General features: G+C 32.7%; 3 protein-coding genes across 6 annotated transcripts; all 3 read left to right on the forward strand.

Moving 5' to 3' along the window:
* The first annotated feature begins 1,546 nt into the window (after window positions 1–1,546).
* On the forward strand, window positions 1,547–7,720 carry LOC105770292 (receptor protein-tyrosine kinase CEPR2). Its single transcript, XM_012591427.2, has 5 exons — window positions 1,547–1,930; window positions 2,545–5,240; window positions 5,360–5,713; window positions 7,015–7,110; window positions 7,270–7,720. The coding sequence occupies exons 2-4, from the start codon at window positions 2,678–2,680 to the stop codon at window positions 7,044–7,046; spliced, it is 2,949 nt and encodes a 982-aa protein (XP_012446881.2). The 5' UTR covers window positions 1,547–1,930; window positions 2,545–2,677; the 3' UTR covers window positions 7,047–7,110; window positions 7,270–7,720.
* A 7,870-nt stretch (window positions 7,721–15,590) lies between these two features.
* LOC105770294 (serine/threonine-protein kinase-like protein CCR4) lies at window positions 15,591–18,310 on the forward strand. Its single transcript, XM_012591428.2, has one exon. The coding sequence runs from the start codon at window positions 15,828–15,830 to the stop codon at window positions 18,132–18,134; it is 2,307 nt and encodes a 768-aa protein (XP_012446882.1). The 5' UTR covers window positions 15,591–15,827; the 3' UTR covers window positions 18,135–18,310.
* A 4,412-nt stretch (window positions 18,311–22,722) lies between these two features.
* On the forward strand, window positions 22,723–27,362 carry LOC105770812 (agamous-like MADS-box protein AGL11). 4 transcript variants are annotated; one of them, XM_012592167.2, is made up of 9 exons: window positions 22,728–22,897; window positions 23,574–23,775; window positions 25,421–25,502; window positions 25,583–25,644; window positions 25,832–25,931; window positions 26,094–26,135; window positions 26,229–26,270; window positions 26,965–27,125; window positions 27,174–27,362. In XM_012592167.2, exons 2-9 carry the CDS (start codon window positions 23,594–23,596, stop codon window positions 27,175–27,177), a joined length of 675 nt encoding a protein of 224 aa, XP_012447621.1. In that variant the 5' UTR covers window positions 22,728–22,897; window positions 23,574–23,593; the 3' UTR covers window positions 27,178–27,362. The 4 variants fall into 4 exon arrangements, with proteins under 4 accessions (XP_052487547.1, XP_012447621.1, XP_052487546.1 ...); XM_052631587.1 differs by lacking the exon at window positions 26,965–27,125 and having other exon boundaries at window positions 22,723–22,897; XM_052631586.1 differs by having other exon boundaries at window positions 22,729–22,897; window positions 23,571–23,775; window positions 26,965–27,362.
* Window positions 27,363–27,393: the final 31 nt, after the last annotated feature.

Raw genomic sequence — 27,393 nt, forward strand, 5'->3', positions numbered from 1 at the left:
CTTATTTGATATACTTTTTTAATAAAATGTCATTAACTTTGAATTTTTTATTTCATTTTTTATTAAGTGTGGAGTAAAGTGGAGAAAGTCTAGAATAATAAAAAAAATATGGGCCCTCAAATAATTGTTGGACACAAAAATAATAATAAACAGTACAAGAGTTCAGATATTTTTTGGACAATTTGAGGGAGAGCCATGAAATTAGAAGCCACGCTTAAAAATATTCTTTCTGGGTTTCGTTATTTTTTCGGTTAAAGAAAATAGACACCGTCATCCCATAAAATTATATTGACATCAAGTTAAAAAGAGTTTATTTATTTGGTGTTGATAGATGTATAGTTAGAAATATTGAATAATCGTCTGTCATATTTAATTTATCAAAAAATACATTGGCATGTTTAATTAAGTAGTTGGTTAGATTATCTAAATGATTTACATGGTTGAGGCTGTTGGTTCAAGTTAGACCCTTCTAGTTCGCAAGGCTATCAGAGGGTTGGTGGTATAAGGGCTTCATTGATCACTATAACTAATTTATTGGTTCAAGTGGAAGACTTGTTATCAAGGATTGGTTTGAAACTGGAGCCAAGCGTGTAGCCAATTAAAACAATTTTAGATATCTAGTGTTTGTGGAATTGACCTTACTTTTTTATATTTACTGATTAGGTGCAAGAATATTATTTTTGGTGGATTCAACACCCATCAAGAAGTAACATTGGAGAAATTACTTTGTGAACCCTTTCTACCGCATCATCATGGTCTTTTTTTCAATTGTTTAATGACATTCACAATTTTTTTCATGTCATTGACACATAATTTTAGTAATTTTGTTACCCTGAATCTTGAAACTCAAATCCCAAACTTTGAATCCTACACAATGAATGGGTTTAGGGTTTAGATCAGATTTAGGTTGAAATTCAAGGTTCGGGATTTGAGTTTGAGATAAAAAAATTACTCAAATTATATGTCAATGATTTGTAAAAAATATTAAAATATCATTAACTAAACATGAAGAGTCCATAAAATAAATTATAGTAACTAATTTTTTAATATTTTTTCTGATAGTAATTCCAATACAAATTGGCGGTGGGATTCTTAATACTTTAATTTGCCATAATAATTTACTTAGGGGGAGTTAATTAAGGAGCATTAAGGTTGTTTGTTGGTGTTTTCGGTGTCAAATGAGACTTGATCAACTATCATTCACACGTTACCGTTCCATAATCATATATTGTTTTATTTCAATTTTATAAATTACTTTCTTAATTAAAAATTTCAGCTTGAAGCCCTTTGTCACGCATCCAAGAAACTTCAAATTCTCCCATTAATCCTAAGGATCTTTCTTCTTCTAATTGAGTTGCGGTTACTAAAATTTCCAAAAGAAAATTTCATCTTTACTTGCACAAGAAGTAAAATCCAAGGGACTACTTGGAGTTAAATTTGTTTGGGCTGCATCATATATATAAATAATATTTCTATTATTAAATCTTATGTTTTAGAGGGGCTTCCACCTACACCATTTCCGAAATCTAAATCTCAAATCATGTACGCATCATCGATACAATGAATGATGTTTGCCTTTCTGCCCCACTAACCCAATCTTCTTCTCGAAGCATTTTGTCTGTTTATTCACCCTCAAACTCAAACTATTATCATTCCACTGGGTTTTTATATACTATTATTATTTCCCTTTTTACTCTGATTTATTCTCAGTTTCTTAGGGAAAAACTGAGTTTCAGTGACAGTGTCAAAAAAGGAAAAAGAAGTGCCATTTTCGAGAAAAAGTAACGCTTTTAGATTGTCAAACTTAAAAGACCAGCCTTTTTTTCTTTTCTGGGAAACTGAGTTATTTTCTTGGGGAGCTAAGCTCAACATTCTCAGTGGCCAAACAACAAAACGAGAAATTTTGGAGTTCACCCTGAACTTTCTATCGGTACGTTACCCCAATTTGGTGTTATGTTTGAAGATGAAAAAGATTGGTTGTTATGGATTATTTTCTTCATATTTTGCCTTGATAAAGTTTTGTTTATGATTAGTGCTATAATCCATTGAATAATAAAAGTTAGATTTGAGTCTCAACACTCCAGACATTCCGACCTTAAAAAAAGGGCTGCTTTTTAATATATTTCGAAGAAATTTATCATAATTTCAACTAATCTTTTTGATATTGCTATTCAAGAATCCTCTTCTTTTTTTTTAATCATTTCTTTGCTTTACTTAGTGAGCAAATGAAAATCCATTCTAACAAAAGAATATGTGTAATAATGAGTAACTTCAAAGCCTGCTTAAGTCTCTAATATTCTTACCTGTAATAATAATTATTTATAATTAATTTATGGATACCAATAGTAATCCACAGCTACAAACAAAATTGACGTCTCAACGTCACATCCGTTTCTCTCTCTCTCTCTCTATCAGCAAAATTTGAACTACTTCACTCACAGATTGTTTATTTGTATTAATGTTTTATGTTTATTTTAATGTTTGGTTGAATAAAATAATAATTCAGTATTTTTGTTCATGTAATTGTATGTCTTTCTCTTTCAGCTTTTGCCACTTGCCCAGGACGGTATTGGAATTATCGGCATATGTCAGTAATTCAGCTTCCAAATTCTAATTTTTCAAGATGCTTTTAAGATCCTGGGTTTGGTATTATTAATTTATCATCAAGAATTCAACAATGGCTGAACACCCACTTTTCTTCTCCCTTCGATCTCTTTCCCTTGTTTCAATCTTGTTTTTAGTTGTTTTCCCGCCTTCTTTGTCACTCTCCATTGAAACCCAAGCACTTCTCGACTTCAAAAACATGCTGAAAGACCCTTTGAACGTGTTGGATTCCTGGAAAGAATCGGAATCTCCATGCGAATTCTTCGGAGTTAGCTGCGATCCGGTTTCAGGCAATGTGACCGAGATTTCACTTGCGAACAAATCCCTGTCTGGCGAAATTTCACCTTCCATTTCAACACTTGGAAATCTTAAAACCATTTATTTGCCTCAAAATTTAATTTCTGGGAAACTTCCTCCTCAGCTAAACCATTGTTCCAATCTCAGGGTTTTGAATCTTTCCTGGAATGGAATGATTGGAACCATACCAGATCTTTCTGGGCTTCAAAACTTGAAGGTTCTTGATTTATCGGTTAACTTCTTTTCAGGCAGGTTCCCAAGTTGGGTCGGGAACTTAACAGGTCTGGTTTATCTTGGTTTAGCCAGTAACCATTACGATGAAGGTGAAATTCCAGAGAGTATTGGGAACTTGAAGAACTTGACTTGGCTATTTCTTGCTAGGTCCAATCTTAGAGGACAGATTCCGGAGTCCATTTTTGAGTTGAATGCTTTACAGACGTTGGATATTTCAAGGAACAAGATTTCTGGGGATTTTCCGAGTTCGATTTCCAAATTGAAGAACCTTACCAAGATTGAGCTATTTTTCAACAACTTTACCGGCGAGTTGCCACCAGGGATTGCTGATCTTTCTCTGTTGCGGGAAATTGACATCTCGTCGAATCAGATGCACGGGAGATTGCCGGAAAAGATGGGAAATCTGAAGAATTTGGTGGTCTTTCAATGTTATAATAACAACTTTTCTGGAGAAATCCCTGCAGGTTTTGGTGATATGCGTAATCTTATAGGCTTCTCTGTTTATAGAAACAATTTTTCCGGGTTATTTCCTGCAAATTTTGGTCGATTCTCACCACTGGACAGCATTGACATATCGGAGAATCAATTTTCAGGTGAATTTCCCAGGTTCTTGTGTGAAAACAGGAAACTAAGGCTGTTATTGGCTCTTGACAACAACTTTTCAGGAGAGTTTCCTGATTCGTATGTCGATTGCAAATCACTGGAAAGGTTGAGGATCAATAAGAATCATCTTTCTGGGAAAATTCCTGATGGAGGTTGGGCACTTCCACATGCAACCATGATTGATTTTGGTGATAATGACTTTGAGGGAGAGATATCCCCCATGATTGTATTTTCCATTAGCTTAAATCAGTTGGTTTTGAAGAACAATAGGTTTTCAGGTAATGTCCCATCAGTACTTGGCAAGTTGGCAAACCTAGAGAGGCTTCTTTTGAATAATAATAGCTTTTCTGGCAATCTACCTGCTGAAATTGGTGCTTTGAAGCAGTTATCTTCCTTGCATCTTGAGCAAAATTCACTGACTGGATTGATACCAGGGGAAATAAGCGACTGTTTTAGGCTGGTGGACTTGAATCTTGCTGATAATGATTTCAGTGGTAATATCCCATCAACAGTTTCATTGATGAGCTCTTTGAATTCTTTGAATCTTTCTGGAAACCAACTTACAGGTCCAATTCCAAAGAATCTAGAAAATTTGAGGCTAAGTTCCATTGATTTATCTCGGAACCAGTTGTCTGGAAATGTTCCTTCTGATCTTTTGACTATAGGTGGAGACGAAGCATTTGTCGGGAATGGACTTTGTATTGACCAATATTCGAAAACGCTTGTGAAGTATACTTTGTTGAATGTCTGCAAGGAAGGGCAAGGGAAAAAGAGGGTGTTGGGGGGTAAATTGGTTGTTTTCATTATCATGGCAGTAGCTTTGCTGCTTGTTTTAGCTGGCCTGCTGCTTGTGAGTTGCAAGAACTTCAAGCTTGGTGAATCTGATGTCGAAAACGGTTTGGAAGGTGAGAAGGGAGTGAATTCAAAATGGAAACTTGCATCTTTTCACCACATGGATATTGATCCAGATGAAATATGTAACCTGGAGGAAGAAAATCTGATCGGGAGTGGTGGTACTGGACGAGTTTATCGGCTGGATTTGAAGGAAAAGGGTAATGTGGTAGCTGTAAAACAACTATGGAAGGGGAATGGAATGAAGGTTTTGGCAGCAGAAATGGACATTTTGGGGCAAATCAGGCATAGAAACATACTTAAACTCTATGCTTGCTTAATGAAAGGAGGATTGAACTATTTGGTATTCGAATACATGTCGAACGGGAATCTGTTTCAAGCACTTAGAAGTGAGAACAAAGGTGGAAAGCCAGAATTGAACTGGTACCAAAGATATAAAATTGCGTTAGGAGCTGCTAAAGGAATCTCTTATCTGCATCATGATTGTTCCCCTCCTATCATTCATAGGGATATAAAATCATGCAACATTTTACTTGACGACGACTATGAGCCAAAAATTGCTGATTTTGGTGTTGCAAAGATTGCTGAAAAATCTCTCGAGGGATCTGAGTACAGCAGTTTTGCTGGCACCCATGGTTATATTGCTCCTGGTGAGTTTCAAAACACCTCTCGTTTTAGCAATTTTCTGAGTTTGCATAGACATAGTTCACATATTTCTGCTATATATGTGTGTGTATCTAATGTTAAATTGTATGATTTTCATTGGCAGAGCTGGCATATACTCTAAAAGTCACAGAAAAGAGTGATGTGTATAGTTTTGGAGTGGTACTATTAGAATTAGTTACTGGTAAAGCATCAATTGAAGAGGAGTATGGCGAAGGGAAAGATATAGTTTATTGGGTTTTAACTCATCTCGGTGATGGTGAAAATGTCGTCAAGGTTCTAGACGATCGGGTGGACGTTGAAACTGTTCAAGATGACATGATTAAGGTGTTGAAGATTGGCATCCTCTGCGCGGCCAAGCTTCCCAATTTGCGCCCTACAATGAGGGAAGTGGTTAATATGCTCATGGATGCTGAACCTTGCACTGCCATTTCTGCAGATATCAAATCAGACAAACCTGGTAACAGTTTTCTCTAGTTGTTTATGTATATATATAATGTTGTTTGTACAGACACATCTATCAAGAGTTACTCTGATGGGTTAAAATTGGATAAATATATAAAAACTCTTGTATTGAGAATTAATCAGGTTGTAGTTGTTGAAGCAGTTAAAGGCTTAAAGCTTTGCCTCCCTTGATGGGGTTTCTGGAAGTGGAAACCATTTTTCTTAAAATCTGATGCGAGCTTGTTATTATTATTTTTTTGGTAAAGGTGAATTTTGACAATTTTTGTCAATTTAACTCTTCAAGTTGGATTTTTATTACGGTGTGATGTCGTGAGATTCATGTCATGTTACCATTTTAATTTTTTTAAAATTATATAAAATCTAAGTACAAAAAAACATGTATATTAAAAAATCGAGTGATAATTAGACACAATTTGGAAATATGATGCCATGTTATTAAGTTTTAAACTAGTATGAATAAAAATATTTAGAAATCAAAGAGAGAAAAGTTATAGAATCCAGGATTAAATGTTAATATATAATTTAATTCCTTTTCTTTTCATGAATGGTTGATTGGTGAATTTTACTTTTATGTTAAGATTGTGTTTATTTTTTCAAAATTAATTTGAGTTTGAATGACATTTGTATAAAAATAAAAAAATAAAACAATAAATTTGAATTACTAATTTCTCTCATTACCTTTTAACAATCTGTCTAAAAGTGAATATCCTATTTTTATTGGTATTGGTAAGTGTGATTACTTATTTCAATTTCAAATTTATCTTTATTTTTAAAATATCTAATATATAAAATTATTTATAAATTTTGAATGAGATTAACTAAATTTTAAATACTAATATATTTTATTGATTTTATTATATGTATGATTACTTTGAAATATTATATGTGCTGCTTTTATTTACGGATTTTATTGGAATATATTTTAATTATGACTTGATTTTAGTTATAGAGTTGTAATTACATTTCTAGTGTCTAAAGAAAACAAATATGAGGAATCTGTAGCAGGTAGACTTATTAAACTACCCTTAGCCACATAAACTAACTCAATATATATATATATATATATATATATATATATATATATAAAAGAATGATTCAATTTCAAAAACAATAATCGGAATAATTTAAAATGAATAGTGTGGGACGGTGCCGACACCTCAATAACCAACACCAAGCCAATTATCTCCATCATTAGCTATTGATTGCATAGGGGTTTAAAAAAAAGTTTGGTGTTGGTATTGCAATGGCCGACACCCGTATGTAATTTTTTTTTCTCTTCTATTTTGTAAAATACAGGTATTCTCCGGTTCAAACATTGGCACCGCTAAAAATAAAATTATTTTTTTCGATATTTTTTGGTGCCGACACTGTGGTGGCCGACACCCATTTCAGGTAATCTTTTTTGATCTCGTGTTTCTAGTGGTATTTTTTATGTATTTTTTGGTGCCAGCACTGTGGTGGTCGGCACCTATTGCCAGTAAAAAAATTGTTTTTGATCCCGTGTTTCTAATGGCCAACACCCTAGTATAAAATTTGTTTTTTATGGAGCAGCTTTGAAACTCGTAGCCAACATCTACCTCCTTAATGGGCCTACAAAATGTGGAGGATTAGTTATCGGGTACTGTTATTTTGAGGTCATATCTAGTATTCAGAGTTTGCCTCGATTTGGTACCGTTCTCGCGGCCCCGCACCGAACAGTGCTTTACCCCTAGATGTCAGTCCACTGCTACGACTCAACGCATTTCGGGGAGAACCAGCTAGCTCTGGGTTCGAGTGGCATTTCACCCCTAACCACAACTCATCCACTGATTCTTCACTCTCCAGTCTCCAGTATATATATTAAGAAATGAAGAGAAAAAAATGGGGTTGAGAGATTGAAAAAATGTTTTATCTGTTTGGGGAGTGTACCATCAACTGGAGATTTCTATTATGTATTGGTAGTCATGCGTTAATGGGGTTGAATTATATACTGTCATGAGAATTACAAAGGTTATGTTGTTAAGGAGCGAAGGTGTCAGTTACAATTTACATGGGTAGGTGACAATATTCACGAACCGAACCTTGTATCACGAGAACCCCAAACTTGGGGCATGAGATTCTTGATGGAGTCATTTGAAGCTTGGCTCAGTACTGTTTGGTCTGAAGCTCGGATGCGAGAAGTCGTTGTGATTTCTACGCAATTAATAATAAAATTAAGCAACTCCAGTATATTTAATTGAGGGCAGCTGAACCTAATCTTACTAAATGCAACGATAGACCTGATTTAAGAAGATGATTTCCTGGAGAAAATACTTTTCAAAATACATTAGCAAGCTGTGTAGTTTGATTAATTCAAAATTAGTTAGTATTATTGCACCCGCAGAATTTTCATAAATTATGAAATTAGTTAGGTAAATTTTGTATTAAAAAAAGGCAATAGTAGAGGTAAATAAATTTTGAGTAAATTTTAATGTAAATAATAGTAAGACGAAACGAAAAGAGTTATTTTAAGTTAGAAAAATTTTATTGTTCATAGGTTCGTAAATTTTATTACCAATTTGAATCTATATAAAATCGAGAATAATAAAAGAAGTCAAGATATAATGTTTTAAAAATATAAAAACGGTTAAAAACAAATTTTGTTATTTTTATAAATACAAAATATAATACTAAACAAATATTCAAGTAACGAAAAAAACGTATTAAATAATTCTAAACAAATCTATTAATTGAATACAAAAGTTTTGTTAGTGTTATATTTAAAAAAAAAACAAAAGAGAAAGAAAAATGAAAAAAAAAGTCTGAATGAACAGTAGCCGCGTGACCGTCGGGTCACATCGGCGTCAGGTGGCAGTCGGTGCCGACGATCTGCTGTCTGGCACCGGCCTGCCACTTAATGCTAACGTGACCCAACGGTTACACGACTACTTTTCATCCAGACTTTTTTTTTCTTTCTCTTTTTCTTCTTCTGTCTTCCCCACTATATGTCCCAATGGTCCCCTCCCCCCACCCATCCACCACCACATTCCACCGGTTGGCCAACCAGCACTCACTGGAGTTTTTCTTTTTTGCATTTTTTTTGGTATTAAGATTAAAATTTTAAGGTAATTTGGCATGTTGTTAATTTGAATGTTTTGTTCAATTATTTGTTGTTATTTTGTATGGTGATTGATAATTTATGCAGAAATTGCATTGGGTTCTCTTATCCAAGCTACCAACCACACAACACTAATGATAAAGGAGCCGGTAAATGTGGCTTGAGTCAATTTTAAATAAAATCATATAATTTATTTTTTTAAAATGTTTTTGAAGTCGGACTCTTTAAAAAATAATTATTCATTAGTTGTAACATCCCAATTTTCAGTGGTGTCGGAAACAATGGTTTGAGACCACTAAAATAATTATTATATAGTGTTTATGAGTCGATTGTGAATTTAGGAAGGCTTATGAATTAGTGAATTATGCTTTAGAAATATTTGTTAGATTAATTGGTTTTGAAAACGAGGTATCGAGACTTCAATTTTATAAACTGAGCTGTAAATATTTTTATATTTTTATAAATATTTATGGAGTGTCATTAAGGTAGTATTAAAGTTTCGTTAGAAAATTTTATCGTTTCGATAGTTAATTAATTACAAAGGACTAAATTAAAAAAGGTGCAAAACTTGCTAAAGTGATTAATTAGCATAAATGGTAAATAAGGGAGGACTAAAAGGGCAGTTAGACACCCAAGGAATGGCTGAGGCGGCATAAGTAGAAAAAAAAAATCTTGGAATTAGGTGATTTAAGGGCAAAATTGTAAATTTCGTAAAATTAAGCTTAAATAAAAAGAAATCTAAAGATTTCTAGGCAATTCTTCTTCAATTCTCAGCCAAAAATAGCCATTAGAGAGATTATTAAGCTGGTTTTTATATTTTTACTTCATGTAAGTTTAATTCTTTCTTTTCTCTTGAAATTTTTATATTTTGAGACTTTTACAATTAGGTCCAACTATCTAATTCATTAGGTTTTTATTCTATGGGTAATTTTGAAAGTTACCATTGATGAGTGCTGGAATTTTATGACGAATTAACATGGATTTTAAGTTTTAATTTTGTTATATGAAGATTTTATCAAGTAATTTCAATAGAAATTGATTTTAGGACCAAATTGTGAAAAAGATTAAATCTTAGCGTTTGGTATTAAAGTATATTTATTAAGGGCTGTGTAATAGCTTATAATATTTAGATAAAGTGTTAATTGAGAAAAATTATCTCATTTGATGAGTTAATTGGTGAGGGACTAAATTGCAAAAATAGTAAAAGTTGGGGTAATTGTGTAATTTCAAAATTAGAGGGGTATAAATTGTGAAGTGGACTGAAATTGAAATATATGCTAATGAATGAAAAATTTTACATTCTAGATCAAGAGCTTGTAGATCAACGAGAAAAAGAGAAATTAGCCGAGTAGTATCTGAACTATTACCAATTTTACAATCCAACCCAAGTAAGTTCATATGGTTAAACTTTCATGATTATTTGTTAATTTAGGAATGGTATAATATATTTATTCATATTTTTTTGTTGAAATTAAGATTATTGTAAATGTATGAAAATTGAATTGAATGTTTAAAATAAGTAGAACGCAGGATTGAGTACGATCGTTCCGTGGAAAAGAATGAATTGACATATAAGACCATGGTTGGACCATGGCAATGTTTAAATATAAGACCATAGCTAGGCTATGGCATTTTAATAAAAAAGACCATAACTGGGTTATGGCACCTTGAACGTAAGACCATGGTTAGACCATGACAGTATAGATACATGTGTAAGACCATAGCTGGGCTATGACATTCTAATGATAAGACCATAACTGGGTTATGGCACTATAAATGTCAGACCATAGCAGGGACATTGCAATGCATGTGTAAGACCATAGTTGGACTATGGCAGAAAAAGAACAATGTACTCATATCCGTAAGTCGTTCTTTGATTCAGTAAGAAATGGTATGAGACTTATGTGATTGAATTGAAAGATTTATAAATTATTATTGATATTGATCTGAAGGAAGTGTGTTTATTGATTATATTGTATTTAACAGGGAAAAATGTATGATTTATTTACAATTTAATTTATTATATTATTTTAAGTTCGATAAGATCAATGTTTAACCTATTGAACTTACTAAGCTTTATTAAGCTTACTCGTGTTGTTTAATGTTCTTGTAGATTAACGTGTAGTCGAAAGATCGGATCAACACATCAAGCTACACTATCCAGTTTATTTCGGTAGTTTTTGCAATATAAATTTTGGTTTATATGGCATGTATAGGGTTGGTTTGACAATGAAATAGTTTGAATTGTAGTTGTGAATATTAAATGTTTGTATGCTTGTAATTAGTAGTAGAATTTGATAAATCAATGAAACGAGTTAAATAGGTAGGTATAAGTAAATGAAATATTTGTGATGTTATGTCATGTTGAGAACATGTTTTAGCTTGTATTGATTGCTTGGTTGGATATATTGGTGTATGTGAGTGTTGAGTACAGGTTAATGTCAAAATGGGTGAGAAAAGTGGTCTTAAAATGACCTATTTTTGTTCACATGGGCATGTGTCTCCTGCTTCTAAGAAAATTTTTGAAATTTTGGGAAAAATTCCCTGAGTACCCGATTTAGTCCCGATTCACTTCTAAGGTGAATATTGGGCCTCGAATGTCCATCTAAGGGACAATATGAGTGTTATATAATTGATTCTTAATATGTGTAACAAAAGTTAGGAAATGTCCATATTTAATTCGTAAAGTTCGGTAATTCTCCGTAATCCTGTTCTGGTAACGGATAAGGGTTAGGGGTGTTACATTAGTTGTGAAAATTAATTTGAAAAAAATTAACAAATATTGGTTTTATTATGTGTACAGGATGAGTATAAGATCTTGAGCCCTCAACTCCATGCTACGGGATATTTTCCTAACCATAGGATTGTACCATACTTGTATGCTGCCAGGTTTGGCACATTGACATTCATTCAAATGTTCGACTTAAGATCGGATTTAATATCTACCCTGGTGGAACGATGACGCCCAAAGACCCACGCATTCCATCTTCTGTGTGGGAGTGCATGACAACAAGATAGCCGACACCCAAAAAAATCATTTTTTTAACACGGGTCCCGGCAGATGGAAGGCCGGCACCAAAAAAATTATATTTTTACTAGGGTGCTAGCCGTTAGAAACATGGAATAAAAACAAATTTATTGACATGAGTGCCGGCCACCATAGTGCCATTACCAAAAAATATAGAAAAAATTTTATTTTTTATTGGATGCCAACCACTAGAAACACGGGATCAAAAAAAAAAACTGACATGGGTGTTAGCCAACACAATGTTGGCCACGATTCATTTCAGATCATTCTTGTCATTGTTTTTAAAATTGGGTCATTCTTGTAAATATTTAATTTTTTTGAATTAATTGAGTAAAAAAATCCACATATTTTGAAATGTTTCTATTTCAACCGAATTAATTGAAATTTGAGTAATGGAAAATATTGAAATAAATAGCAACCTAATTAGAGGTGCTCATGGGCCGGGTCGGGCCGGGTCCATAAAAAAATTTTGGCCCGGCCCGAAATATGGGCCTAAGATTTTTCCCAGAGCCCGGCCGAAAAAAATCATAAGCCGGCCCGACCGCCCGCCCATTTTATTTTAAAATTTTAAAAATTAAAAAAGTATTTTAAAATATTTTAAAATTAAAAAATTAAAAAATATTTTAAAATATTTTAAAATTAAAAAATTAAAAAAGTATTTTAAAAATATTTTAAAATTTAAAAAATTAAAAAGTATGTAAAAATATTTTAAAATTAAAAAATAAATATATTTATTAAATCGGGCAGGCAGGGCCGTGCCAGGCCGAAAAGTGGTGCTCGAGGCTCACCTGCTTTCTAAACGGGCCTCGTTTTTTGCCCAAGCCTATATTTTGGGCCTATATTTTTACCCAAACCCTCCCATATTTCGGGCGGGCCGGGCCGGGCTGCCCGGCCCATGAGCACCTCTAAACCTAATGTCCTACTGAACTTGGCTGAAAATTGAAACGGTTTAACAATGAACAAAAATGAGTGACCATAAAACATATTAGAAAAAAGAAAGGCTAGGTTTTAAATAAAACAAAAAGTAGAAGGGTGATAATGTCAAATGATATATAATTATCAAGTCTATGTTAAATCACTATTTAACATTCATCTCTTACATGTAGAAATATTAAATTATGTTAGAACAATTAGTCAAACGCATATATAATTATTTTAACTACCAACTCTGCCAAACAATAAATTTATATAGAAAAACTCGTGCAAGTATCCTTCCAAAATTAAATTTAAACAAAAAAAATATTTTTATTATTAAATAATTTGTGAAAGGCGTCGAAACCATTTTTTCGTAAACGGGGTCGACTTTAATTTTGAAGATAAAAAAACGAATATGGGAGTCGCCACCAATCTTTTTTTAATGATGTGTAATCAGATCACCTTGAAAAGTGGTTGTTTTTAATAAACGATTTGATTTTATTAAAACAATGATTTTGGTCCACGAAATTTAGAAAAACGGGTTCGGGAGTCGATTACGTACGAGGAAGGATTAACACTCTCGTAACGCCCAAGATTGGTACCTAGTTGATTAATTAGTGTCTTAATGTCAAAAATTTGAGAGTTTTAAAGAGGTTTTGAAAATATGATCATTTGTCAAAATGCAGAAAATATTTAGAAAAAAGGGCATACTTCACGTTAATCGAGAAAAAGAATTACATCCCGTAAGTTAAGAAACAATGTCTTGGATTCCAGACACGAAAGTAAATGCCAAAAATTTACTTGTTGCAAAGTACTTGATCCACTCGGGTTTAGGAAGAAATCATACTCTGTAAGTTAAAATATGATTTTTCCTAATTTTTGAGATTAAAAAAATACTAAAAATGTTCGTTTATTTGGATTTATCGAAAGAAACCGAAACCCCGTAAGTTAAGGTACGGCTTTTTCAAATCCCAAAATACTAAATGTTACTTGTTTTAAAAATATGATTTATGAATCGGATAAAATTAATCTAATGGTAAAAATAAGACACGATGTTAATATGCGTAACAAAATGATAATGAATACGATAATGTGAGCATAAATAATACGGGCAATAGCAACAAAACAAAATAAATAAAAGGATACATCAATAACATACAAAATAACAAATATATGAACAAATAAGATTAAACCATTCTTTTAAAATAATAATGAAAACGTGAATAAATAATTAAAAGGAACATGAACAAAATTATAAATATATAAAAGTATAAATATGTATATATATATGGAAATTATAAAGTATATAAAAATATATATGTAGATATATATATGTATATATAAATCGTAAAATATATAAAAATATATATGTATATGAATTATAAAATATAAAAAATATATGTAAAAGGGTATATTTTAAAATATAAAGGATATATAACTATGTATATATATATATTTATAAAAAGAAAATGTGTATGTAGATATATATAGTTATGTATATAAATTACAACATATATAAAATATATAAGTATGTATACATACATATATATATATAAATAAGTTATAAAAATATGTACGTGTATGTGTGTATATATATATATTATAAAATGCATGTATAATGTATATATATATATTATAAAACATAAAAGTATAGAAGTATGTATATATATAAATCAAAGATATGCATGTATATATATAATTAAATCTAAAATTGAAAAGGTATGAATGAATAACTAATAATAAACATGATAATAGTAATAACAATAGTAAAAATAATGACAGCATTATTAAAATTAATTAATTTAATAGCAAAAATATAAAAGATTAATTTGAACTGAAAACAGAACTTTGGGGGGCAAATCTGCAAATAAAATAAAAGGAGATCTTTCTGAACGCACGAACAACATAGAGGGACCAAAATGGAAATTTTCCCTCCTCCACCAAAACGACGTCGTTCGAAACGGGACCAAACTGAAAACGATACAAATAGTGGAGTAAAATTGCAAAAGTAAATAATACTTAATTGAAAACATAAACAAAACGGAAGGACTAGGATAGCAATTATACCCTAGTCACAAAACACGCGGATCCTCCAGGTAAATGGGTCGGCAAAAGGACCATCGACGGCGGGACTGCGGGCCGAACCAGGTAACTCTCTTCCTTTTCCCTTTTAATATTTTCGCAGATGAAGTAAAATATATATATAAAAAAACAATAGATCTTTAAAAAAATATCACCTTTAAACAGTTTAAATCTTTTTCTCCTTTTTTTGTATTTTATATCGGTCCTTACATTGTTTGATTTCTGGGCTCATATAGTCGAAAGAAAATACAAATCCTTTTTCTTTTATTTTTCACTGTTTTAAATACTTCTATTACGCTGCCTCTCTTTTTTTTTTTTTGTCTCTTGATTGTTGTTCTCGTCTATCTTGCAGGTCGTGGGGGTCAATGGGCAGAAATCTTTGCCATTTCGGTGCAACATTGGTGAAGCCGTCGTCATCGGGCGTGGTGCGCGCCGAAGGCACACATGGGGCAGGCCGCGGCGCGGGAGAGGGGAGGGAACCCTAGGGTTTTTTATTTTGTTTAGTTCATAGGCCATATTGGGCCGTTAGGGTTTTGGGCCGTTATTTGGACAGTGGGGTTTTAGGCCTGTAATGTATGTGTTTTATTTTGTTTATTTTTTAATGTTTAAGGCCCGGGCAAAAATTGGGCTCCACAAAAAGATTCAAATTTATAAAGATGTGCAAAGCTTTACTCGACTTGAGTAGCCTAACCCAGGTTATATATACGCTAGAGTTTTGATATGAAGGTGCGGAGCCAAATTGGTTGGAGTTGTTGTAGTTGGAGGGTGCCTATGGGCATCAAATGTTGACCAGACCACAGTGCTTGCTTCTTCTAAAAACTCCTTGAAATAAAGTATTACATTTTCACAGGACTGGGTCTCAGTTCCACACTTGAAACTCCATCAAACCTGTAAACCGCGTGTAATTTCCCTTATGCTCCATTACTCCAACAATGTTGCCATTATTTAATTGCCAAATATATAATCTTTCTCCCTCTCACCATCAAATTATGTGTCGAAACAAGTTCAATGGGTTGTTTCTTCTGCAAATCCCACCCCTTTTCTCTCTTGATTTCTTCCTTTCTTTGTTTTATTTCTTTCAGTTTTTCCTTCTCCACTGTCTCTATATCTGAAACTTCTAACCTCACATTAGTGTGTGCTTTAGTGCCATCTCCTGAACTCAACCGATCCTCCCTAAATTGTTCTAGCTTTCCAAGTCCTGGGATTCAAACCCCTTTCCATCCTAATGATTCCTTCACTGGGATTGTCTCTGGGGATGGGTTTTTATGTGGTTTCAGACCTTCGTTTTCCTCATCCAATGTTTCGGTCATGCATTGTTGGAGATTCTTCAACAATGGCACTACCATGGAGTTCAAAAGGATTTACAGGGGTCCAGCTCTCAACCAACTCGAAGCTGGAAACTCTCACATTTGTGGTCTTAATGCGACCAATGCTCTTGACTGTTGGCAATGGCCCGAATTCAACCCAACCGGGGATCAAAACTTCTCTGAAATCGCTGTTGGCGAAGGATTTGTGTGTGGATTATCGGAAGATGGAAAAATTAGCTGCCGTGGAAACGGTGCTGGTGTCACTGGCGAAGAGCCTAAAGGGAATTATCAGGTGATTGCTGCGGGCTTTAGGCATGCTTGTGCTATCAGTAGAGGTAATGATTTACAATGTTGGGGGAATACGGTGGTCGACGATACGCCTCGGGGAAAATTCAACGCACTGGCTTTGGGACTGAACCGGAGCTGTGCATTATGGACTAATGGAACTGTGGTCTGTTGGGGCGAAAATAACTTCAGTCTGCCACAGGAACTGGAAAGGCATAGCTTTATTACAATCAAAGCAAAGAGAAATGTTTTTTGTGGAGTTTTAACATTGGATTTTTCCTTGTTTTGTTGGGGTGACGCAATGTTTAACTCCACCTCTATGGTTTTCTCTCAAGTTTTACCGGGGCCATGTAGGTTTACATGTCCATGTGGTTCAGTGTCCGGATCAGGCTCATTTTGCAGCAATGGTGGATCTATATGCCAAGCTTGTGTGTCAATTGCGCCGTCCCTGCCATCAGCTCCCTCGCCGCAACCTCAAAACAGATCCACAAGCAGTGATTGGAATGGCAGAATGATAGCTTTCCTAGTTGTTGGTTGTGTAGGATCCTTCTCTTTGTTGCTAGTCGTCGGTTTCTTTGTCTTCAGATATTGCAAAGGTAGAGGTTGCCGTGTTCATGATTCAGGTCGCCTGGAGGAAACCGTGTCCCCAAGTCCGACTAACCGCGTTTCCAATCAGCCCCAAGCCTCGTTAGCACACGCAGTTCTGGAGAAGCGTCCGAGCCAATTGACAAGCTTGGCAAATACAGGTGGTTTGGAGGAATTTTCTTTAGAAGTCCTGATTCAAGCCACCAATAATTTCTCTGAGGATCATAAAATTGGGACCGGTAGCTTCGGTTCTGTTTACGGGGCCACGATGGATGATGGGCGTGAAGTGGCCATCAAACGTGCTGAAACGATGACGAGCACTTCATCGTATGCTGTCGGTACCGTGCGTCAAGAAGATAAAGGCAATGCTTTCGTTAATGAGCTGCAGTATTTGTCTCGCCTTCACCACAAAAACCTTGTCCGACTACTGGGATTTTGTGAAACATCGGATGAGCGTGTATTGGTATACGAGTACATGAGGAATGGCACACTCCATGACCATCTCCACAAGCTCCAGACTTCACCCTTCATGTCATGGGCCACACGGCTTAGGATCGCATTAGATGCCGCCAGAGGGATCGAATACTTGCACGAATACGCGGTACCACCCATCATACACCGTGACATAAAAACCTCCAACATTCTTCTCGATGCAACTTGGACAGCAAAGGTATCTGATTTCGGATTATCATTGATTGGCCCGGAGGATGAGAAGTCTCACCTCTCGCTGCAAGCAGCCGGCACAGTCGGATACGTGGACCCTGAGTACTACAGGTTTCAACAACTGACCAATAAGAGTGACGTTTACAGTTTCGGTATAGTATTGCTGGAATTATTAACAGGACTCAAGGCAATCCACCACAATGAAAATGGGGCACCGAGGAATGTGGTTGATTTTGCGGTTCCATATATCGGGCGTAATGAAATTCATAGAGTATTGGACAGCCGAGTCCCAGCACCAACCCCTTTCGAAATAGAGGGAGTAGCAAGTGTAGGATGGGTAGCAGCTGCTTGTGTAAGAGCAGAAGGTCGACACAGACCTTCAATGTTGGAGATTGTAAAGAGCTTGGAGAAGGCTTTGACTGACTGTTTGCTTCCCCCAACTTTCTCTCGATCCAGTACAGAATCCTCAACATAACTCCCCTCACATTTTGTGTAGCAAAGTACAGAATCCCTCCAATTCATTCCACTATATTCGTTCTTTCACATTTTTCTTGTTTGTTGATTCATTTTTGTTCAATATTGACTTAAATTTTAATTGAAAATATTTAACTCTGATTCCTGGTGTAATTATATTCGCTAAAGATTACTGTACAGCTAAATTTATTTAATTAAGTAAATATTTCGAATATCAAACATATAAAAATTAGATTATTTAATTCTGGACTTTTAGTGCATCAAATTGCGTAGAAGAAAACCAAAGAGAGGTTTCCACAAGGTGTCGTTCGAGTTTGACACATTCATTACGATTTTTTCTCAATAAAACAACTTTTGAATAATCAAAACATGCATGCATAGTTTCTCATTATGGACCCACAATTTATTTTTGTGTTTGTGTTTTCATTGAATTTGTATTTGTATTTGTATTATCCGTAGTAATCATATCCAAGGTTAAACATTAATTATTATTATTGTTTGTTTAGGGTAGGCTTTTTTTTTTCATAATTTGCTAATCATGTGGTATTAGTCGCTTGGAGCGGAAGAAATGCTGTATATAGATCATTTCATATTTAGGTTCTTAAAATTCTCATTCCATTTTAAACCATTTATTTGTTAGTTTTAAATTTCCTTAAATTCAATTATTCAAGACTTGTATGTAACCAGTCCAGATTGCTCCCACCAATTTCTTTTTCTTCTCTGTTGATTCAATTGGAATTTTAGTCTTGATTTTGATTGTGCTAGGAAAGTCGATGCTTGCATGTTTCTTGTAAAAATTCTAGATTGAGTGGAGTTTAATTAGTTAATTAATTATTTATAATGATTGTTTTGATTCAAACTATCAAATAATTAGTTGAAACTTCAGAAAATTGCGATTTAGTTTTCCTTCATCTTTAATACATGTTTAATCATCATTTCAGAAGTCCATATTATCAACTCACTAATATAAGGATTAAAATGTAAATATCTAAAATATAGAGGGTTGTCTAGATCTCTTAAGTGGGAAAAAATGATGGCGGGTGTAGTAGCAAGAAAATAGAAAAGAAGTTGTTATATAAAAGGTGTAATCCTTGAATATTTATTTCCATAGAATTTGACATATATTCATTATGAAGTTATGATTATATCTTCCAATAAGGTTTCATTTTGAATTGGCCCAGCTCCAACTAAAACTTAAACCAAGGAGAAGGTCAAAAAAGGATATCTATGAATAATTAATTGATGCATGCATTATTTCTCGATAAAATAAAATAAAAAGTTGACCGTAGCACTTTGTTTTTTTGTTTTTTTATTGAAGCATTCAAGGGAGGTGATGTGGACAGTGTTGGTGATATGGAGGATGACTTAGTTTTGGGGCCTCCGTACCATCCCTAGCCTCTTTAAGCTGCCACCTAACCAATGGTATAGAACCCACATCTGAAGGTGCCGGTGGAGGGAGGGAACCTAAGGTGAGTTGGAAGGTGAATTTGATTGGATCCAACACCTCAAAGCCTAACTCCTTTCATCTTACCCTCCTTGAGTTCGCTTGGAATCCACTTTCTTTTATCTCATCATACTCAACTATGGTATTCTCACTCCTCAACTTCACCTTGCTAACAATCTTTCTTTCATTTGGCTAAATTCTGCAATTAGTCCCTGTACTTTTTCAAAAATTATGGATTTAGTTTCTGTCTTTTAATTTGATCAAATTTAGTTCTTGTACTTTTTGACTTGATCAGTTTTAATATCTATATACTTACAGTTGTAGATTCAATTTATATTTTAAAATTTTAGTCTTGACATAAATGATAGCCGTTAATCCATTAAATGAATTTTTAGTGAGTAATATATGGAAATAACAAAGTGATATGACATTACACATATGATAATATGTTTGACGCATCAAATTTTAAAAACAACAAAACTTAATGAATTTAACCATTATCATCGGGTAAAGACCGAAATCTTAAAATTTAAAAAATATATATATACATAACTTAAAATAATTTAATTAAAGTAGAATAACTAAATCCACTAACTATAAAAACTAACAATAGAGTTTTACAAGTTGGGGACTTGACCGGGAAAACATTGACGTAACCCATTTGTCTTATACCCATTATTCATATTTTCGTTAAAACAAGACTTGAGTCATTGGACACCTTTGATGTTAATATAATTTCTTTTATATTTAAAAAATATTTTAATAACTTTTTTTAAATATTTTTAATCTTATTTATATGAGATAAATTGATGTTAAGCAGGGTTTAAAGTTAATAGAAATGTTTGTTTCTTTATTGAAAAGAAAGCATGCATTCGTTGGTAAATTTGATCCATAAATTAATAATTAATTTTTTTCAAAGTTTCGTTTCCATTGCTGGACCACAGTTTGTTTTTCATTCATGCATTTGGGTGTTTAAAATCGTTTGAAAATTCTAATCATTCATCCATTTTTAGTAAAAAGTAAAACCCCAAAACATGTTACACTTTGGGCATTAGCGATATGGCTGGTAAAATAATAAATAATCAGTTGAATCTTTACTAACAAGTTTAAATATCTCTATTTTTATTTAATATAAAAAATAAATATTTTATTTAATGGGCCTACAGAACGCGAAAAATTAATTACAGGACTCGCTCTAGTAGATACCTTAAAAACTAAAAATATATTATATCATATAATATTTATATAAACTAATGAATCAAAATGATTTGATTAGTGAAATTCAATTCTCTTAAATTATTTTATTAAAAACATAAAAATAATATTAAATTATAACGTATTCGTGAAAAATAAAATTATATAACAAATATATTATAAAAATTTTATAAATATAGTTTTCAATATTTACATTACAATATTATATTTTTATTTTTGTAATATTTTTATTTTATATGATATAGATTATTTGATATTCTCTCAATAAACATATAATATATAAATAAATAATAAGATATTAGAAAATTAGAAACAAACCAGGTCAGGTTGAAATGAACTTATTGAATTCAAATAATCTAAGTGTTGAATAATAAAATCTAAAATAATCGAAACTCAAAATTCAAAAACTTAAATATCAAACATGAGTGATTTAAATTTAAAATAATCTAAATTTAAAATATTAAAACCAAAACTAATCTAAACTCAAAATTAATTGAAAATTTGAAACTCTAAGTTAACTAGTGTAAAGTAATCTGACTTAAAATAAACCTCATCTACCCAATTGACAAGTATAGAATAAAAAGTATCCTAATTTATTATCTAAAATTATTTTATTATCTATACTATTTGTAAAGATCTTTATTGAGTTGGTGTCACTCATCAATCGAGTCTCAACTCAATTAGAAAATTAATTCATAATCAAATTTAAACCAATGACACTATGCATATAATTTTTTTCTTTTACCATTTGAACTAAAAAAAACTAGTTTTACATGAAATTAATAAGTATATTTGTAATATAAATTTGTTATCTATACTATTTATAATCATTTACTGAGTTAGTGTCACCTATTGTCTGAGTCTTTTAAGGAACTATAAAAAACCATTTTGTTTATAAAGTAAGTTATATAATTATGTGGGTATTTTTAACTTTTAATATTTGTATAAAAATTTGTACATATTTCACTAGAGGTGGACCGTTTAAAGGGTATACAAGGGCCTTTCCCCCCCCCCCTCCCCCAAAATTTTAAGAAATTATGATTTTTCTCTTACTTAAGTCCCAAATTTTTTTGAAAATTTTCATTTCTCCTTGGAAGTTTTTAAAAAATTTAATTAGACCCCTTCAAAATTTAGAAAATTCCCATTATACCTTTTAATTTTTTATAATTTTAATTAAGTTAGCTTAAAATATTTGAAAATTCTCACTAATCTCACAAAAATTTAAATATTTTAATTAAACCCCAATTTTTTAAAATCTCATTAAACTCCTAAAATTTTTGAAAATTTTACTAGCCCCCAAAATTTAGTCCCAAGATCTCACTATATTTTATGTGTTATTATTAATTAATTCTAAACCATATTTTTCATTTATTGTATGTTATTTTTAAAACACACCCATGAGTTTTACATATGTGAGTTTCACACGCATACGCTTGTGGTAAAATTTCTAATATGCATATAACAAGTTTGTGAATTCAAATAGCTATAAATTTAATGCATTCATAATAGTATTATTGAAAGAAAAAAATTGTAACCAGGGTATTCACAATCAGTAGCAATGATTAGTCTCCTCACCATGAATGCTCTCTAAAGAGATAAATGACATGTAATGAAATGTGCTCCATCTTATAAATGAAGATCAAATTTTTAATCACAATAACCACTACAATCGCATCTAATAGTTTAATCATGATAGTAATGATAATAGTAAAATTGAAATAGAAAAGATTGAATATATTGGTAATAGTATCCCGTATCAATGTCACACATAATGTATAACCCTAGAAAAAGATTCTTTGATGGGAGAGCACGTTATTGAGTTCAGGAGCTTTAAATAAGAGATTAGAAAATGGAAACATGGTTGCCAAAAATGGTGCGAATTCGCACCCTGCTCCAATCCTCTTTCTTTTTTACCTAAAACTACTTTTCCTCTCTTCCCTTTCCGCTAACTACAATTCCAATGTCTTTCTCTCTCTCGCTTTTATATACCTCCCTCAACTCTCTCAAAGCAAGCATTGTGAAACAAAAATCCAAACACTTTGGCCTTCTTTGGAATTTGTAATTTTCCGAAAGCTGAAGTGGCCGGAACCGTGGCCTAACCTCAGGTCTGTGCCCCTTTTTTCATCTTCTCTTTAGAAAAATATAAAAAAGAACGGAAAAGGAAAACAAGGGGTCTGGGTTATATACTTTTTATAATACTGCCCTATTCATCCAAATGCATGGTTTGTTTATTTGTTAAGAGGTTTACAGTATCAGCTAGCTAGCTTAGATCTGGTGTCAGAACAAGGGAATCTTCCACTCCTTCCATGAAAAAGATCTCTTTTCCCAGCATAATCACTCACAAAACTCCTCTTCCAACAACAACAAAAAAAACATATGATGGGGTTTTCTTCATATTTCAAACTAAGTTCTTCTTCAGAGGATGTTGGTTCTTCTTTTCTCTGATAACTATAATAGGTTTTCGCTATGTTTTATTAAGCTTTGAATTTCCCTATATGTTATGTACAGATGTTTTAAATCTCCTTCAACTTCACTTTCTTTCATGCTGTTAACCTACTGTTTTTTTTTATCAGCCAAAAGAGATTATGTTTCCTTTGAAGATAGATAGCTAGGGTTTAAGTATAGCTAACTTTTTATCCACTCCCTATTTCCGTGGGTTTTGCATGGATCTGCTTCTACACTCATGTTCTTTTTCTTCTGAATATCTTTTTTTTCTTTTGGCAAAGTTGTTCATAAATTAAATCTGACACGATCTTCTCATCTTCCAAAACCTAAAAGCAGGAATATATAAAAGGGTGAAGATGGGAAGAGGAAAGATAGAGATAAAGAGGATCGAGAACACCACGAATCGTCAGGTTACGTTTTGCAAGCGGAGGAATGGACTGCTGAAGAAAGCATACGAGCTGTCAGTCCTTTGTGATGCAGAAGTTGCTCTTATCGTCTTCTCCACCCGTGGCCGCCTCTACGAGTACTCCAACAACAAGTAATTTACCTTCTCAATCCCATTCCTTGAATATTCTTATCTTTTGGGCCAAATTACTTGATTTTTAAACATTTTTCCCTCGCTTGCTTTCAAATCTTGAAGATCCAAATCTTGTTTTAAAACTCAAATCAATTTTATTGTACCATAACATGAATAAAAATGAAATAAATTATTTTCGATTAGGCTAAATACCCCAATTTAATAAGTTAAATATCTAAATTCGTATCCACAAAAATAAAGTCGACGAGTATCTCAATTTAAATTTATTATCCATAGAAGTCTGAATATTAATATTGACTTCTGCTTCAAATCTGTTGCACATACATACTAGTTTTAATATTATATGAATTTACACAAAAACAAATCAAATATCTGCGCTATACGCTATTTAATTCGTGAATGATCCATTTTATTTCAGAGGTAAACACAGACAATGGAAATGAGTGAGAAAGACGATGGAGTTGAGCCAACTCCAATCTTACATCTGATTCAACATGGATAAATTAAGCATTAACACTTAGATAATACAATCATCATATTGATAAAAAAAATTACATCTTGCACCATAAACTAAAATGTAATACCACTAATAAACTTGTGATATAAACAAATTTCTTAGCCATGCAAATGAGGACTTCTCTCAATGGCAATATTAACATCTTAGGAACTTTAAGATCAGATTTAAGATTTATTCTAATTTCAATTACTTTGAGCTAATTAAAATTGATTGTCAGACAAAAAGAAGTAAAAGCATTTTTAAGTATGATGGAAAGGGAATTCCAATATAGAAGAGCCTCTCCAATGGAAGTCAAAGCAAAATTTCATCCGATGTTGAAGATTTGACATAGATCCCATTTGGTTTAAACACTTAATGTCAAAGTGGAGTTTGAGTTCCAATACTTTCCAATTGGGTTGTTTTGGACATCTCTGTTACTTCCTTTTGTCTGCTTCTATTTTCAAGCTAAAAACTGTCAAACTCTCCAACTCCAATCTTTTGGTTGCTTATCATTCTCTTCACTGAAGATTTGGCAACCCATGTTTGTAAGCTTTTAAATATTGCTTCATTGCTAAATACAGCCACTTCAATCTATATGTCTCCTTTCACTTCCATAGCTAAATCCATGCAAAAACAAAGTAGAGAGTTTTCTTCTCCCACCTGTTACATTGCCGAGTGAGCTAACTTCAATATCACTACTCTTCACCCAGTTATTTTTTTCACTAACTTTAAAAATTAACTTGCGATTTATGATTAAACACATATTTATAAGATGGGTTTCTTTTTCGAAAATAGTAATTAAAGATACACATGGTGGAGATCTTGTAAACTCATTTTGGGCAACAAATCACTCTTCCTTTAATTCAATCCAACTTTTATTAATCCAATATAGTCCATGGTGCGTGTTTCAAGTCCAAACTAAAATGCTCAGGATACGGCTTATATGCATCACTTCCAGTCCCTAATGCACCATGGAATCACTGATTTTGTACTTGGATTACCCTAAACTCAAATGAACAAGGAGTTAATTATGGCGCTACTTTATGGATTCTATAAAAACTAAGCATTCTTGTAGTAAATATAATATTTGTGCTTTTTCTTTTTACGTCCATTTCCTATATCCCTGTTGATTTGATTTCTTGGGTGCAGCATAAGATCAACAATAGAGAGGTACAAGAAGGCATGTTCCGGTACTTCAAACACAAATACCGTTACGGAAATCAATGCTCAGGTAATTAATTATTTTTCGGGATAAGATAAATGGAGTTTAGTATTTTGCATGACAAAAGAAATATTTATTTTACAATGTAGTATTATCAACAAGAATCAGCCAAGTTGAGGCAGCAGATTCAAATGCTACAGAATTCTAGCAGGTAAACTATAAAATCCTTTGAAATTGTGAGATGAACAAAAGAAAAAGAAAAAAGCAGTCTTAATTTTCAAAAATTAAAAGAACCTGACTTGTTCTTTCAGAGGATTGCATTGCCCGCTTTTCCTCCTTTTACATTTTGTTCTTTAAAGGCTAATACCCTATTTCTTTTTAACTTGGTTTCTTTCAAGGCATCTAATGGGAGATTCGTTGAGTTCCTTGACAGTGAAGGAGTTAAAGCAGCTAGAGAATAGACTTGAACGAGGCATTACTAGAATCAGATCAAAGAAGGTAAATATTTACATCCCAATGATTCATTTTCATTTTCATTTAATATAAAATCATGGGGATTTTCTTTGACTTGAAATCACTCATCTCAGCTTACTCTCCTACTTAATGTTTATATATTTATATCTGTGTCTTATCTGAGTTTGGTTGTTGGTGATGCAACAGCACGAAATGCTGCTAGCTGAAATTGAGTATTTTCAGAAAAGGGTGAATGCTTACTTTCTTATTTACTTTACTTGTTTTTCCCCACTTCTAAATTTAACTCTTTAACACACCTACCTTAAATTTTATATATTGTAGGAAGTTGAGCTGGAAAATGAAAGTGTATGTCTCCGAGCTAAGGTAATTACATTCATTTTTCCAAACACATCAACCAATTGTTTTTGTCATGCAATTTGAGTTTAGTTAAGGCTGCCCATCCACACCTACTCAAATCTTGAGTGAGATTTAACCAGATCTCAAATCTCTTCAATTTAGAATTTAGTCCCTGTACTAGTTTTTCTACTTTTTCAGATTTCATAATTTAAATTCAACGGTTAAAATTATTATGTTAAATTCATATTCCTTACAACATTATTTTTTTAGTTATATGGTTATTAAGTGAGTATTTTCTTTAAAAAAATGTCACACCAGCAAATTTAAGAAAAATATTAACGGTGTTAACAATTGGGTTTGACTTTTAAAATTTAAAAAATAGAGGGGTTGAATTATTGAAAATAAAAAATATAAAAATTAAATTGCAAATTTAAGAAGAGTATAGATACTGATGACACATTTTAACATTTTAAAGTGCTAGTATTAGACAAACCCAAAGATAGAGGGTTGATGGTCGGGCACGGCCCAATTTCAAAAAAAAGATTTATGATATGGGGATACAAAGTCTTGGATACTAATTCATAATTTTGTTGTTGTTGTGAATGCATGTTTATTGAAAAAATGATTATCTGATCATATTTTATTATAACCTTGGAAATATAAAATTTGTAGCTTCATAATATCTTAAGAGACACTGAATGGGAGTTATGATTAAGAATAGATTGCAGAGATAGAGAGGGTTGAGGAAGCAAACATGGTAACAGGAGAAGAGCTGAATGCTATCCAAGCCTTGGCATCTCGCAATTTCTTCACTCCAAATGTGATTGAGAGAGGAACTCCCACTCCCTACTCCCACCATGACAAGAAGATTCTCCATCTTGGGTAATTGCCTTTTTCTAATGTCTTTGCTTCCAAATCTTTCTATTGCAGGTAGAGAGAGTTGGAGAGAACAAATCTGAAAAGGGTGTTGTGATATTATGAGATTAAATAAGGATGCATTTCAACCATATGTACTCTACATATATTATGAAGCTGTCATGTAATTTGTTACTTGTTTTGTTCTGTTATATTGTCTCAAAACCTATACTAGTCGTAATGTGTTTAATTTTGTGTGTTAAACTGATTTTTTTTATATAATGCTTAAAATTAT

The sequence above is a fragment of the Gossypium raimondii genome, chromosome 5 (assembly GCF_025698545.1).
Source record: "Gossypium raimondii isolate GPD5lz chromosome 5, ASM2569854v1, whole genome shotgun sequence".
In the NCBI taxonomy this organism is placed as follows: Eukaryota; Viridiplantae; Streptophyta; class Magnoliopsida; order Malvales; family Malvaceae; genus Gossypium; species Gossypium raimondii.